This window comes from Danaus plexippus, chromosome 17 (assembly GCF_018135715.1).
Source record: "Danaus plexippus chromosome 17, MEX_DaPlex, whole genome shotgun sequence".
Classification (NCBI taxonomy): domain Eukaryota; kingdom Metazoa; phylum Arthropoda; class Insecta; order Lepidoptera; family Nymphalidae; genus Danaus; species Danaus plexippus.
In genome coordinates, this window is record NC_083548.1 from 9,681,378 (window position 1) to 9,697,872 (window position 16,495).

At 34.1% G+C, this 16,495-nt stretch overlaps 1 protein-coding gene across 1 annotated transcript; it reads right to left on the minus strand.

Moving 5' to 3' along the window:
* Nucleotides 1–107: 107 nt before the first annotated feature.
* LOC116771502 (frizzled-10-like) lies at nucleotides 108–13,559 on the minus strand. The gene is made up of 2 exons (XM_032663361.2): nucleotides 13,188–13,559; nucleotides 108–1,617 (listed from the first exon to the last, which is right to left on the minus strand). The coding sequence occupies exons 1-2, from the start codon at nucleotides 13,365–13,367 to the stop codon at nucleotides 247–249; spliced, it is 1,551 nt and encodes a 516-aa protein (XP_032519252.2). The 5' UTR covers nucleotides 13,368–13,559; the 3' UTR covers nucleotides 108–246.
* Nucleotides 13,560–16,495: the final 2,936 nt, after the last annotated feature.

Consider the following 16,495-nt stretch of genomic DNA (forward strand, 5'->3'; position numbering starts at 1 on the left):
TTTAATATTTCTGAACCCATAGAAGACTGCTGGTTAGTTTGAAAAGCAAATAATGAGATGGAAATACGAACATATAAAAACTGTCAGCTGGGAAACAAAATGAAAGGTTTATAAAAATGTCAACAATATAATATCAATAAAATTTACAAAACATTATTTACAAAATTTGTACAAATATCGAGAGTACCTTCACGGAAGGCATAAATGGGCACTTAAATAAATCCTAGAGACACACAACATACACACTCACACACGAGACACGTGAAGTGGTCTTTTGTAATACGGATGTTGGGGCCTCAGTAAGGGTGGCGCACAGCAGGGGGCCTTTCGAGGGGGACAGAGGGCCTTCCTCCATACCACAGTGGATTTACGCGACCACGCCCAGGCCCCCGCTGCTATACCACACGACAGCCACAAACACACAGACACGCCACTCGAACCAGCAGTATCTTTCACTATTCCAGCTTCCAAAGCGGCCAGTAAAGCCAAGTTTGTCTGAGCCTCTCTATTCTTAGCTTCTATCACTTTGGTCCCGGTCGCAAACGCAGCCAGCAATAGATACAGTAGCCCTCCCGCCGCTGCACGCGCTGCCAGTCTTCCAACCCTCTTCGCTCCCCTCGAGTCTAACGCTCTTCGCACTCTCATGATACCAGGATATGCAGCAATCGCTAACGCTATGGACGTTAAGAGCAAAGCGCCTCGAGGAACTCCGATCAGAGCTGCCGCAGCGGTATCAGATATTCCGCAAGTACCCGTCAATTCGTCAGCAGTTACCCTTCGGAGCGCTAAGGCGGCTGCAGTCCACGCGCCCGCCCATCCCCAAGCCACAGCATGAAGGTACGCCGCAGCTCTCTCCAACGCTTCAGTGGACCACTCGCTAGCAGCTGTTAGATACCAGGCTACGCAAGCATTCGCGAACCACGCATCTGCAGCTAACGTAAAGTAATACGTGAGGGAGAAGAAGGCCACGCAAGTTGGTGACGCTAATCCATCAACTGCTAGGGTTGCCCCCGAGCACGAGGCAGCTTTGGCTCCCAGCCATCCTCGAGCTACGTGCGACAGTGCTACTATAGCGTGACACGCTGCCATCCAAACAACTGGCCTCTCTGGATAACGATACCGTGATGGTTCCGCACAGAATGTCAACAGCGCAAATGAGGTCGAGAGTAGTGAAAACCACGCTAATGTTATCATCCAAATTTCAGCTGTTTTCTTATTACCCTCAGTGTATCTCGCGTGTTGTCCACACGCTGGCCAACACTCTCCGGTGGGGGCTCTAGCGTAAGCTGGCGGACAGCCGTGTTCTCTGAGTTCGTTGTCATGGAAAGGCCAGTGTGGTAGCGGGGGCGGTTCGGGCTCTAATTCACTAGCGTTAGGAGGTCTCATACAGAGTCTTCTATCAGGACGGAGAGGGAATGTTGAGCAATCGAGAAGAATGTTTGGCGAGAGCAGCTTAATCTGAGATTTACAATCTTCTACGACCTTCTCACAAAGCGCTCTGCAGGCGCTGACGGAGCCCGACACCTGCTCGGAGCATAGTGGCGCGAACGCCGAGCACAGGAGGAAGCGGGCGTGTACGGAACACTCGCTGGATAGTATTCCCGCAAAAGCTGACATCTGAAACAAAAATAAATTTAATTTAAAGATTGCCTCTTTTAAAAGACTACTGTGAAACTTGTACCGTCGTCGAGTTAATAGAGTACCATAAAAAAAAGTCTTCAATTGAAGAGTACAAATATCGAGTGTTTATCCAAGCAAATAAATAATACATAAGAAGGTTGGATTGAGTAACACAATGTGATAGTTAAACAAACTATTGTAAGTTCTTTGAATCGATACGAACGATTCCATCTCAACAACATAGTCATAAAGCTTGTTTTGGCTTTTTGCTGAGCTAGTATTTGTATCAATAGAAACCCTTGTAAGTGATCCGAAGCTATAAAAACGAGTTGCGTGAGCAAATATTCTTTTTTATTTTATTCAGTTGCTTAACAAAACTTAACTATAGGATAAAAGAAATAAAATAATACTATTAATCCTAGATAAACATTTTTTATAATATATCTTATTTATTCTGTGGCATGTAACAAGTCAAATACGACATAGTATAATATATACAACGCAAATAAAATAACCGAAAAAGAAGTAGAAACATATTTAGACCTCAACTAAAAATCTCAAGTGGTGCCGACATTCTAAACCTTTTTCGAAAGCAAACAAGCGTGTTTGCTCACAATTGTTGGTTCAGAACGAAGCGTTTCTAGAAAAAAATGCTTTAGAGAGCAATCCACCGTTTAGAGATGAGATGGTGTTTACCTCTTAATCCGGATTTATAGAATAGAAAGAAAAAAAACAAACAATTGTAAGTTACACCGGTGGCATTGGATATACCTTTGCAGTTGCTTCATTTTCAAATATTTATTTCAAATATTTCATATTCAAGTAAAGTCGGCACTTGCTACGTTTGTTATAGCAAATTTCGCGTTTTTAGCCTATTTATATTTAACCTGTTCTTTTACTTACGTTCATTTTCAGTTAAAGTTGTAAAAGCACTTGTAATTTTATAGATTTATATTATATAAAAAAGTCTGTTTTTTATTCTCTTTCAATATATTAATTTAAAATCTCTTCCAAACAAACTCTACTTTTTTTATTAAACAACAAATTTTGACGTATATAGTGATAAAATTTTAAAATTAACATACATTTTTTTTACAAAAACTTTAAATTTGCGGGAAACACGTTTATGTAAAAAAAAAAAATTTATGATATGTTGTATATTATGAAGTAATTTTCGAACTCTACAATTGGTAAGACTTATTTTTAAAACAGTTTTTCTTGTTTGCAATAATAATATATTACAGACTTTGGTCGTTGAATAACTTTTAAAAAATAATAAAGATTATACAAAAAACGAGCACACATCACACAGAGTATTTATTTATATTATACTCTGGTATAAAAACACAACCTCAATATATGTACGTCTGTTTGTAAGCGTGGTTGAATCTTTTGAAGACAAAACCTTCGACCTTGCTATTGTCTTCGATGTCATTTAAGCGAGTTTTTCTGAATCAATTTCTTTGATTGCCTTTATAATGGCGTAACTGGAAACCTTGATTTTTATTTATTTCTGTCATAAAAATAAGAATCAAGGAATGTATTTAAATTTATAATGTACATTTATTGCGAAAACTCATTTAGGACTTCGACATTTTGAAATTTCGTATAGAAAACTTTTGCGTTCTGATAGCATTTTGAAATAACTAAGTTACCCTTTGTTTTACAAATACAAGTGTTTATATTCAATGAATTTAATTCAATGTGGCAATATGCAATGTATTAAAAAATATATCTGTCGCGCCGACAGCCTTCTCGTATCGAAAATATTCCTTTTCGTGTATTCGTTCATTATAATTGTTTTCAAATTACCCACTTCACCGATGTTAATAATTTTATTAATACATCAGGTGATTAGTTTTATCAAGTACCCACGATAGTAATAGTGAAATTACCATATAAAAGTCCAAGCATAATCGTACTGAACTCATTCTACATTGGTCGCTCTCAGGAACCACAGTGGTAGAATCTCTGCTATACAATTCTTGACATTCATTGTAAGAATCTGTTAGCAATAAACAAGTATCATTTAAGTAAAGACTATCTTTGCTTCGAAATGGAAGCCTGTCCATCGTCATCGGTACTTAACGCCCAGACTCGAAAGCCTTTTAAAGGACTACGGTCTTGGCCAAGGTTCCACGAGGATCCCCTCGCTCTCACATATATAATAAGTAGCATCTTTAAAAATAGGTTACACTTAACGTGTATTAATACAGAGCTGTGTTTTAAAATGCGGGGGACAACAAAAAATTTATTACCGACGAGATCCGAAAATAGCCGACAGCGGCCGATCGGCTCTGCCGCGGTCTTTGATGTCACTAACGACTGGAATAACGGTTCAAAATGTCAAACAAGTGAGTGATAATAAGCGGACGAGTTATTGTCGAAGTTTTTGTCGCATAGCTTTAATGACAGGACACAATACATAATGAAGTTTCTAAAAAGATTATTCATTATTATACCATGGACAACACAATCTTATTACGACGCATTTTATGCTTTGTTTTGGATTGTTTTAAATATTATATTATAGCAAAAATAAATTCAACATCTGTGTAACTTGAATTAGGATCAATACAACACGATTGAATTTTATACGTTCAGAAACTGAAATTTCTTTTCAATTATTTATAAGCCGGCTGTATGTTTCAAGTCTACGTCAACCGACACTCAAACACCAATCAAACAAAGCCAACTCAGAATAAATTAACCGTGGTAAGTATCATTAAAATTTATTTTTAAACTGATAGGAACCGCGTGTTATGTTGATGTATCAAGAAATATTACGACCGTGAGAAAAATTAATAGGATTACGTGAAGAGCGCTTGGTGAGCTGTTACTATTTATGTGCATAGTTGTGTAGTCAATTTCTGTATCTGTAATTACAATCAGAAATTTCTTTTTACAATTAATGTTTTCAAGGTGTGCTCAACAACTTTAATTGCCGTCACTTTCACTGACATATTTCTTAAGACTTAATATTTATTATCTGTTAAGTGTTGCAATATCACTGAAAAATACCCGTGGGCTGTTAAAAGTTTCGTAGTTTAATTATCGATAGGAAACACTTCTAAATCTATATCTAAATCTATATTCGTAAATGGACTATTCGATCTTCCATTAATCTTTATTATTAGTAAGCAATAATTTTTTATTATTTAATTTTAAAAGTGGTAATTGTAATATGTGTAATGCTAAATCTTATAAAGAAACATTAATCGCCGATATTGTTGATAAATGACATAGAAAAAAAATATTACGTTCTAATTTTATATATATGTATATAGATTATAATGCAAAAATAACCCAAATAAAAAACAAGCATGTTATTATTCATTATGAAGATTATGTTTATCGATCAATCATACAATATCGATATCAACAAGACATCGATAAGTTTATTGAAATAAGCCAGCATCCCTAGCACTAAAAACACACCGTGTTTATTTCGAGGCCAAGTTTTTATAATCAACATGGCGGCTCAGTTAAAACGTTCAAGCGGCGATTCTTTGATATAATTAGGGTGGACAATGTGAGTCGGGTCTTCATAGTTATAGTTATAATTTCATATAATTTTGCACAATTTTTTACTACATTACAATTTATTAAAAAAAAAATACTCCCTGAAAACGCGTTAGTGTCGTTAAATTAATTCCGATTTAAAATATTCCTATGCCCTTAATACTTATGAAACACTACTCGAAAATATTAACAAATTAAAAAAAAAGAATAAACAATAACAATAAGGAAGAATGGAAGGACGCCAAATCACCTGCTAAAGGAACGTCAGACTCCAGAAGCCAGCTGTCGCCAACAAGCTGGTTCTGAATCCAATATGAAATGAAACAAAATTAGTCCTCATAGACGTTAATCATTAAAGTATAAAAGACTTGTTTTTGCCTGCGATTCCGTCTGCGTGGTTTCCGCAATTAAACGCAGATAAATGTGTGGTATGTTAGTTTAAACAGTAAATATTTAACATATTACTAACTAGCACCGCCGATTTACATACAGACCTTCAAATGTGATTTCATACCCAATACAACATTTATTGTGACATTCTCATCATCACTGTAAAGTTTTGACAAAATCAATAAAGTTATTTTAGAGTTAGGATCAATAAACATGCATACATCTCACAGACAAATTCATTCTATATTTCGTAGGTGATAGGACCGTTTAGCACTAATGAGTTTTCATATCTGACCAATCAAAATTATTACATAAATGGACATGGCGTAACAAATAAGACTTCCTGGCCTTTATAATTGAGATGTTTCTTATAATTTCACCCGCGACGAGCCTCAAGTTATTATGGTAACGATTTCTTTTATTCGCAACGCTATCAAATCTCACTGTTATTAAGAATTAACACGCATTATGCCGACCGCAATCGCGGTAATATTAGTAGAGCTTTAATATCAAAGCCAGTCGAAAGTCAACCTTAATTTATAAAAATAAGGTATCTTTTGGATTTTATTCCGTCGGTATGTAACATCCTATTCAGATATATTAAGATGCAAACGAAAATGGACTTTAATGAGAGGTGTTAAGTGTTAGTAGATTGATATCGTCGAAGAGATTCAAGCGATCATGAATTATCCACGGCCAGCGGTTCCTTTGTAGTGGGATGAAACCTCGTACGCTTTATTAGTCACTTTTTTTTTAATTTGCCTCATTTTTTAAATTCCCGTTCATATCTTTCGTTATCTGCCGACGTGTTTGATACGAAAAAGGTAACTAAATTTGTTTCGTAGAAATATATTTAAGTTAATTTTATACAAATGATTTGATAAAAATTTAATGTCGATGTTTTTTTACAAAATATTAACTTCACAGATTTTACCTGAAACATTATTATGAGTTCGTAAAACTAAAGACATCTTTTAGATTTTTCACTCACAAAATATTAATTTTTTAAAAAATCTACAATACAATGGGCCATACAAATATTGATTATAATACAAACTATAAACAATCAGTTGTTTCATGTCACAAAATAAATATATTACGAAGCTTATCGTCCCACTGTGTTACTCTTGGCACATCAAACATTTACAAACAGTGGGAGCTGATGATGGTGGAGTGGCGCCTCGTTATCAGATAAAATAGATTAGACATTTCAGGAATTCCTTACCCTCGTTATGAGACACACAAAACTCTTATATGGCCCGTGTCTTACGGACGAGTCATCAACAAACAATCTATAACTATAATTATGGAATATAATTAGGAGCGAAATATTTCTTAACATCTGGCAATAGTTAAAGGCGAATGTTTGTTTATTGTCGTGTTCCGTCACTTTAGATTTTACGGTTCTTTATTTAGCACCGATTCGATAATTTACTTCGCTTATTTTGTCACAGGTGATTATTTGTTGACAGATGTCAACTGAACGTTCTTGTTATGAAATTGTCTGATTACAATAACCCTAGTACGAGTTTGGCTAAAATACAGACAGTTCCATTGTGCGATCACGAAGAATAACGAAGGAAAGGTCGTGATACTGGTGCTTAGTTTTTTTTGGGACGTAACAAAAATTATGCCGTTTTTTAAATTCAAATTTGTTCTATTGAAATTAGCTTAATATGTCTTTAGAAGGCTTATAAGGTTTTTCATGCAATTAGACGTAAATTATATTACATCATCGCTTAATTAAAGCACATAACCTTAGAACGGATAAACTATTCATAGCTACAGACAAAAAACTCATTGCCGAATATTACAAGTGCTTAAACCTACTACAAACTATAAGTATATATAATATGGGTACTTTATAAAGTAATAGTATCATACTTTCTAAATTCGAATCACGAGCGTGATTAAAAAGCTTTAGGCCAAAATTTAGTTTCATCTTACAATACGGGCGGGATCTAAAATCGAAAGTTGTCGATAACATCTCTCGACCCATTATTATTTAAAAAAAATCTCGAGACGCCATCTTGTTACTGGTCGTAATGAGTTTCTAATGCTCTCCAACCAAATTTAGTTTTTACTCGTCATTATATCGACTCTATATATAAAATGAAGTTAATTCTCTATAATAGAGTTCATGTGAAATAAATAAAACATGATATAATCAATAAAATGTTTAAGTCAATGAAACTTTATAAATAAGGGTAGCACATTCACCAAAGCGTAACCGAACGTTAACATAAAAAGGTAATTTATTTTAATAGCATACGCATGCACAAAAAAGCTATTCATGCTTCAGTTAAAGCATGCGGACAGCATATCGCATGTAATTGACAACCTGACGGGGGATAAACTCAAAGCAATGAGTAATGTAAATGCAACTGCCTCTGAATTTTATTATAATATAAGAGGATTATATTCTCATTTTATTACAAATAAATTTTTACTTTAAATATAATAAATCTATATATATCCGTTAATTTAAAACATAGCAGATAGATTGAAATACATAACAATAATAAAAAGGAGGAGCAAATTCCATACAATATGCCCTATTTGTTTCCTTTGGTTGCCTACATCGAAAAACGATGACCACATCATATCATTTCCTAGAAAAAGGAATTCGTATTTAATAACAGTTCATTGTGAACATTAAGTAGGGCCGGAGAGCGTGTCGGACGCTCTGACTTTGAATCTCAAATAATTGGATAGCATTCCTCACAAGCATTCGCAATTATATTGATAAAAAAATATAATAAATATATATTAATGATAAAGTTCCTTAAAATGTTGACTAATTAATAACATAAAATAAGCGTATTCATTTTTACAGATAAAGGTTTGAAACAAGCATCGAGTCGTATCTCAAGCCTTACGTAAAAAAAATATCTTATTAACGTTAAATCCCAATCAGCCTAGGGGAGGCCGAATTTCCTTAGATAAGACGTAATTAATAGAGATTATAACGGCAATTATATGTCATGATCGTAACGATCGGCTCTTAGGCGAGACGTTTTATCAGTAGTAATAATATATATTTGTTTTGGAATAGCATCCCTTGAAAGGAGTCGTAAAGGCAATGAATTTGCTGTACGTTGCAAAAACATAACCGCCAGTCGGTCGTTGTACTGCGCAGGCGCATCGTACCTTGTCTTTGATCTCGCCGACCCTCCCTCCCCACTGACGTATCGCAATTTACCATTTGTATGTGTATTTGTTCCAGTTCATAAATAAATACGTAACGTTTATTTTTATATTACTTTGATCACGGTCGAGTTTCTATAGAAGGTAAAATAAAATACATGTATCAATTCTATGTACAATATAACATGGCCATTATAATTCCATGTAAGGTTCTAAATCGCATGAAATTAAAAATAGAAAAGAAAGAAAAGTCAACAGAAACAACGTAATTGCTATTCATTGTATAAACATCACTAGTATATAGAAAAAATATTTACAATAGTACTGCATAAGTCATTATAATTACCATTTTAATTAAAATTATATAAATTTTGTATTAATAAAATATAAAGAGAGAGTAAAGATGTATTGATTTTAATTTGAAGTTAATATTTATGACTCTGGAACCAGTTTTTAAATAACTTAGCGCGTTTTTTTTTTGTATTAAAAAGGCCAGTCTTTGTGCGGCCGCCTACCTGATGTAATTAGACGGGCGATTTGTAGCTTCTTGGAGTCCAGTCCGGCATGGGGCCGCGGGCTTGGATGGGATGTTGGATGTTTTTGTTAGAATTAGAACAGGAAATGTTAAATTACTTATGAATTTCATCATATCGACATAAAGCAAACTAGATTTAGTATCTTTCTTTAAATTCGACGTATTTAATTTGAATTAGGCACTTAAGCTGAGTTTGAAATAAAATGTAAATGATTTCTCCTCGAGTTTCATATTTATAAAGAATATTAACATTATGTGAAATGAGAAAGGAATTGAAAAAGAGGATAACGTATTTCGAAGAAAACTTATCATCACACCTTTCCCTAAGCTATCAATATCGACCCTTCAAATTACTGGGTGCTAAAACATACAAAAAGATATCTACCTGATTTAATGGCTGCACACAATACACGGAACACCTTCGATTTACAAGAAAACACGGTCTTCGGCTCGTCTATATTACAGGAATATTTTACGACGTGCTATAAAAATCAAAGGGTTGCGCCTGTTGCGTAATATTTGTTTAAAGTACCGCTGTTTTGACAAAAATTACCTTGAATATATACCCTTATACAGCTGAATATTTAACAGAACCTATAGAAAAATAATTTTAATTATTACAAGTTAAAATTATATTTCTATACCTTTATTTCGTAAAATTAAAAAAAGTATTATTCATATTGCAATATAATATTATAATGAATCGTTTTCGTGTGGGTATGTACCTGCTAATGTGGCCACTAGTTTTATTTTTTTATATACCTACTTATATACATCATCTCCACTACACATATTTTTAGGGAACAATAGGTACACAAGATTCATTATTCTGTTGGTCGTTAGAGGTGAACGACCGATCCAGCATCTGATAGAACTTTAAATTGACCGAGATTAAGATTAATGTCAGTACTGTGCCGACTCAAAAGAATACTAGGATTTTTACCCAGCGTTGCATGTGCTTTATGGAATTGATAAGAACATAAAAAGATTTAAGTCATTGTCATCTGTCGGCTATTTACAAAAAAGGTTCTGATTATAATTTTAAAAAAAGATATATTACTTACTCTAGTAACAATATATTATCACTAATAACATTTGAGGAATAAAAATAATAAATTTAAGGTTACCCTAATATAGTTGTGACTACGGTTTTGTCAACCCTGACAAGAATCGTGAATAAAAATGTTGCGACAATAAAAACGTGTTAGCCTAAATCTCTAGTATCATTTAATGTAAACTCCTTCGCAAAAATAACTGTTTTAGATCAATATCATGCCCGGGAACGAGCTACAAAGAAACGTACATTTTGATGAAACCATAGAGAAATAAAGATATACATACACATTCATATATATTTATCATAAAGTTGTATATTTTTAGCTCAATAATATCGAATTGTAAATTTACTATGCTTCTTAATGAATATGTGTAAGCACACACACACACACACACACACACACACACACACACACACACACACACACACACACACACACACACACACACACACACACACACACACACACACACATATACATATATCATTCTAATCGCTTGAATGACATTAAATAGGTATTAGATGAAGTAGGGATTATAACTAGTAATTAGATATACGTGACTGTGGAATCATGATCACAGGATATTGTATTGCGAAATATAAGCCTTCTACTGACATTCCACAGTTTGAGTTACATTACCGGAGACTTGGTTACATAAGAGTTCATTGATTTGCTCGCAGCAAAGAAACTACTGGCATTTATTATAATAATCATGAAAATATTATAGTAATTTAAACTACGGTAATGGCTGATGCTCAATGGCCTATAATTTTCAAATCGATTGATAACGTTTCGCATAATGTCGTCTATTAGTTTTGTTTTTGTAATTTTTTATAAAATCTTCTTAATTTTTTTTCATTTCAAATGAAAGTAAATTTTACGATACTACTAGTTTTTTTATTTATTATTCTATATGTACATAATCTCGACTTTCATCTCGTTACCCCGTGATCGGTTGGTGTAAACGAATAGAAATATACATATGTATATGTATATGTTTATATATATATATTGTCATTTTAAACCTATTCTTTATGAACTATCTGCACGTAACAAAATCGATGGGGCGTAGTGAAATTGGACGTTTTTATCAATTCTTGATAAACACGGGCGTCTCTCATGTGATGCTCGTATGCTGATAGACATCACCATTTACACACACTACACACTGATAAGAAATATAAATAAACATAAAATATAAATGCCCGCGCAAAGATACCGCTATCATTATGGTGGTTATTGATTTAGTTCGGTGAGACTACTAAGAGTTTACGTTAACTGCAAACGAACGGTTTGAAAGTTTTTTTATGGGATCATATTATTAAGGATGATCCAAATCGTTGAATGATTAAAATTTGTTTTATTTTAACGAAAGAAATCATTTAATAAAAAAATATTAAGTTATGGCAGAAATAAAGTGATTTGGCTATCAAAATGTAACAGCTCAGCTTAGCTCAACATAAAAATATAGTACCCAAACATAAGCTAAAATTTTTAATTAATATTCAACGTCCCTTAAAAGTGAATTCGTGTCGAAACCAGTTCCGCGCATCAGAGGCGGCGCTTTTGAGCCGTAATGACTCTTGATTAGACTGTTTACGACTTTGAAAATATGTTGTGGTCGTTTACAAGCTACAATCATACAGGTGGTGATAAATAATTGCAGCGTACTAAACGAGCGACCAATTTCATAAGACGGTTGCTACAAGACGACTATTCGTGTATATTGTGTAAGAAATAAATGTATTTATAAAACAAAATAAAAATTTATAAAAATAAAAGATTGAATACTCTTCTATGTGCTTTGTTATCCAACTCCGTTTAGATGATAATGTTACTTTATTTGCAAGTTGTATAGAAATTAAAGCTCAAGATAAAGTAAGCCCAAAAAAGAATCGAACGCGTATCAAAGTCGCGGTAAAGAGCAAACTGTTAATATCTTGAAGAGTCCAATTTAGTTTCAATGGGACATTGTAAATATATATTATAAATTTTAATGTTTGAATTTATCGTGAAATCAACAGGACTTTGATGTTCGCCGCCCTAACTCGAGCGTCATATATCGCTGTGTTGATTATCGTGGAGATTACGATAGATTTGTATAAACTATAAACTATGCGGTGATGTATAAAGGAGAGGCAAAGTCTATTTTTACTATACACTTCAAAGGGTATTTCATTAAAACAAACAGAGTTTTGCAGGACTTGGCGTGCAACCAAATGTGTTAACCGCGTTAGATACGTACAATATTTGTCGTAAGTTCTGACAAACGAGATCGCTATCGCACAGGAGCTAATAAAACACCCCAAAATCATGTAACTGATCGTGTATCAGCTTAACGAGTCGTTAAATCTTTTATCTCGCTGAAGCCCGGGGTAATAAATTCATTCCCCAACAGTGGCATGAACTTATCAACCCCAAAAACATGACAATTGTTGAACGGACAATGTACGTCAATTTATGATATCCATTCCCCCAAAATTCTTACAAATTTTATTACACAGTTCGATTTATGACCAGCATGATTAATTTTAACAGAATTTTTATTATCTGTAACGATCGTTATCTAACGAAGTCAATTAGGTAATATGCAGCAATATAATATTCATTAACAGATGGGACAATTATTCCGTCTTTTTCGATTGACATATTCTTCGAAAGATATTTTAAGGTGTCCTCAAGTTTTACGAACGTTAGTGTAGTTTGATGTACTTTCTACCAAACATTTATACAGTATGTGAAACATTTTTGAATGATTGTCATTAAATTAATTTTATATTAATTTTACATTTTAAATTTAATGTTCTCGTAACTAAAGAACACTGCGAAATAATTTATTATCAATAATCTTTGTATCTCCTGCATGTATCGCTTTATTTCAGGAAGATTATTATAATTATAACAATAATATTTACCGCTTCCTCTGCTTCCTTCTGGTCGCTGTGACCCATGAGGTTTGGCATTGCCGTCCAGTTGTACCCAAGGTCTTGGCATTGCGACAGTCTGATCCTTTCGCACTTCCCACTTTCCGCGTCCTCCTGATCGCAGGCGACCACAGATATCAAGAGCAAAACACAAAAAATCCGAGCCATCATATTGTCACATAAACTAAACTTAATATTGTACTAATATCTTCAGTCATATTAAAACTATTCAGTCATAAACACACTCGTATCGTGGAAGTTTTTTAACGTTTATCTAGACGCGTGCATCACAGAGCACAGCTAGCTGTGGACTGATTCGTTTTAATTTTTCAAACGCGGCGCGGCTTCAAAGGATAAGAACGAAACCGGTCGGCCGGCGCTCGGTTTTCGACATGCATATGTTCCGATAAATGTAGGCATATATAAAACGGAGCTTTTGATGAAAAAATCAAAGGTGCCTAATGCTTGACTCGAGCGTGGACCGATCAGTAATTTCGTATCCAAAGAGTAAAGTAGGGATGAGCATTAAATAATTCGTACGCCCGTGGGGATGGATATTTTTCACTATATTGCTGCAGAAGTGTTCGGTAATTGAGAGCTTCAGGAACTTTATTACACGACATTCAGCTTTGATTACAGGGAGACTGCTGTGGAAGGTAATTTGTAATTAGAGTTTTTTTTTCGAGTTTTGTTTTGTAAATCTTATTGTTTTATTCTGTGAAATAAAATTCTCAAATATGTAACTATAAACTATTATATATATGTTTATCGATAAAAAAATTGTAGGGATTTTTTGTATGAAATTAAGCTGTCAATGAATATTATATAACTTGATTAGCAAATAACTTGATAATATTATTTTTCAAAGCTGTTAACAAAAGCTACTCTTCAATCCCGGAAGAAGTGCGAAAGAGCCACCTAATGATTTTTATCGCTCACTCTTTTATCTTTCAGGCGTCCCAAGTAGAATACACAATTAGGCCCCTTCATTACATCATTTCAATAACACCTTCAACATGTAAATCGTTCAATCGAAATAGTTCTTTATTTGTACAGCTATAAGGTAGTAAATTATTCTACGCTTGAAATATCTCGGTTGGTTATCACGGACAATGTAAATGGATCTGCACGTTGTGGGTATATCGTTTCATGTTGAAAGGGACCATGGGTTCAAGATATGGTGGTCGATGGTTTGAATAGCTGCATTGAGCGAGAGGGCCAAGTCAAAGGCGCCGCGGTTGCGCGCACGCATCCCGGACGAAGACGGAATGCCTAATTAAGAACGCATGCGTGGAGCGGGCTGTAGTCCGCGGTACAAGCCACGACAACACTATATAAATATCAGCTGATCGCTAAACTAGAGTAGGAAGATATTAACTCAATAACATTTATATATTAATAAAATGAGCGGAAGCGCTATAATATACCCTTTTAATATATATTCCTTACTTATTTATTTAAAAAAAATGCTTTCTGTTAATCATAATTCTTAAATTATTTGACTAACAGAACGAACCGATTTTTTTAATATTTTTATTGAAGAAAAGTAATCAAACAATGACAGCTGTCATGACATGTCATGCTAACCATAGCGGCCGTTACTGCCGCTATTTCAAATCGCGCTCGCCTTAACACTGAACCACGCGCTACGTGCTGTTGGTCGGGATTTGTAATTAAAACGTAAGATGTGGACCGGTCGACGTTTTGAAGATACGCGCAGGAAGTGCTCCGTGGACTGTGAATAACAAACTTAGAACCAACCAGCGCCAAATAAATAACTTTATACTTGCAAATATACACTACCATATATATTTAAGTACGTTTAAATTGACTCTGATTATTTTTTTAGATTAACTTGAAAGGAAAGTGTCGATAAATCTCAATATGTAATATATGTTCGTGCATATGAACTACCGGCGTTATCGTTCTGTGTGGATCCATTTTGATAAATCGTTATCTTTTTCTACTTAGCATTGTTATCTAATTAGGTAGAAAAGTATTGGCAAAATTTAAAAAATAAATCAAAAACAGGGAACTAAAATCACTTGAACAAGAACTTGGGCCGCAAAAATCAGCAATTTATTATTTACTTCCTACTGCTTCTACTACTTTAGGACGGCAGTTTACTAAGCGAATATATATAATATTAAGTATAGACAATAAAAGGGATATCAATTATCAGTTTTGTCTTTGTAAGATACGAAGACAAGTTTCCGCGGCCCCCAATCGTCCTTGTCACAGCCATTCTTTTCTCTGTCAACTATAGACACTACCTAATGCAGATCTTTGTATTACTCCTGTGTGAGTTTCTTCTGTCCCTCACAAAAACAGCTCCTCCTTGCGCCATCTCTGTCTTGTAATTTCACTTCTGTGATGGACTTTTCAGAGTTAAACACGTGTCAATGGTTTCTGTGGCCTTGACCATAACAGGCAGTTAGCCAGTCACGATCAGCAAATTGATTGATTTATTCTGCTTATATTTCATTGAATATCCTGGCACTCCGCCTTAATATCCGCACTTTCGTAACAGTCCACCTGAACAAGTTTTCTGCTAATTAGCGGCGTTAGTCAACTATTATTTAGTTTAAAGGACAAATTTTAAACGTTTTGAGTAAGTAGTTTCGTTATTTTTTTGTTTACCGCAAATGTCATTTTCTTTTGGATATTTATAAAACTTTTAGGGAATAAAAAAAATATATATAAATCGTTATAGTTTATAATTTTTTGACCCAAAAAAAAACACTTTGACGCAGTTTGGTATTGTATTGCATTCCTTGATAACAAGCCTTATGTATACTCGATAGCGAAGGCTCAGCTATAATAAAAGTAATTTCAATATTAAAAAAACATAAAGCATTAGGAGTTTAAACATATTTGATAGATACACGCAACAAACTGAGGATCTCAAGTTATTGTCATTGTTGCAAAGTATATACATATAATAAATATTTTTTTTATTATAATTCCTCTTCCAGACGATTAAACATTGAATTACATAATAGCCATTATAAAATATTTTGTCATCACATGGAGTTGAAGAGCCGGGGCTCAATTATTGCGAGTTTGACGTTGTCTGGGGTTATAGACATTATTAACTGAATTTGACGGCGGAGTGTAAAAACAAGGTCGTTTGGTTTTAGGACGACCATACAATTCAGACGATCAATAAAGATTTTCAGAGGGCTATGACGGAGACAATATATGAATGAATTCACATAATAAAACGAGTTGGCAATGTGTTGTGCTATCATATTAACGAGAATTAAGACTCGATTTAGTTTGATTTTTATACTATATAA

Coding starts and splice junctions, on each gene's coding strand:
- LOC116771502 (XM_032663361.2), bottom strand. CDS start 13,367: ATGATGGCTCGGATTTTTTGTGTTTTGCTCTTGATATCTGTGGTCGCC. Junction 1,618..13,187: donor AGAAGGAAGCAGAGGAAGCG/GTAAATATTATT, acceptor TTTTTGTTTCAG/ATGTCAGCTTTTGCGGGAAT.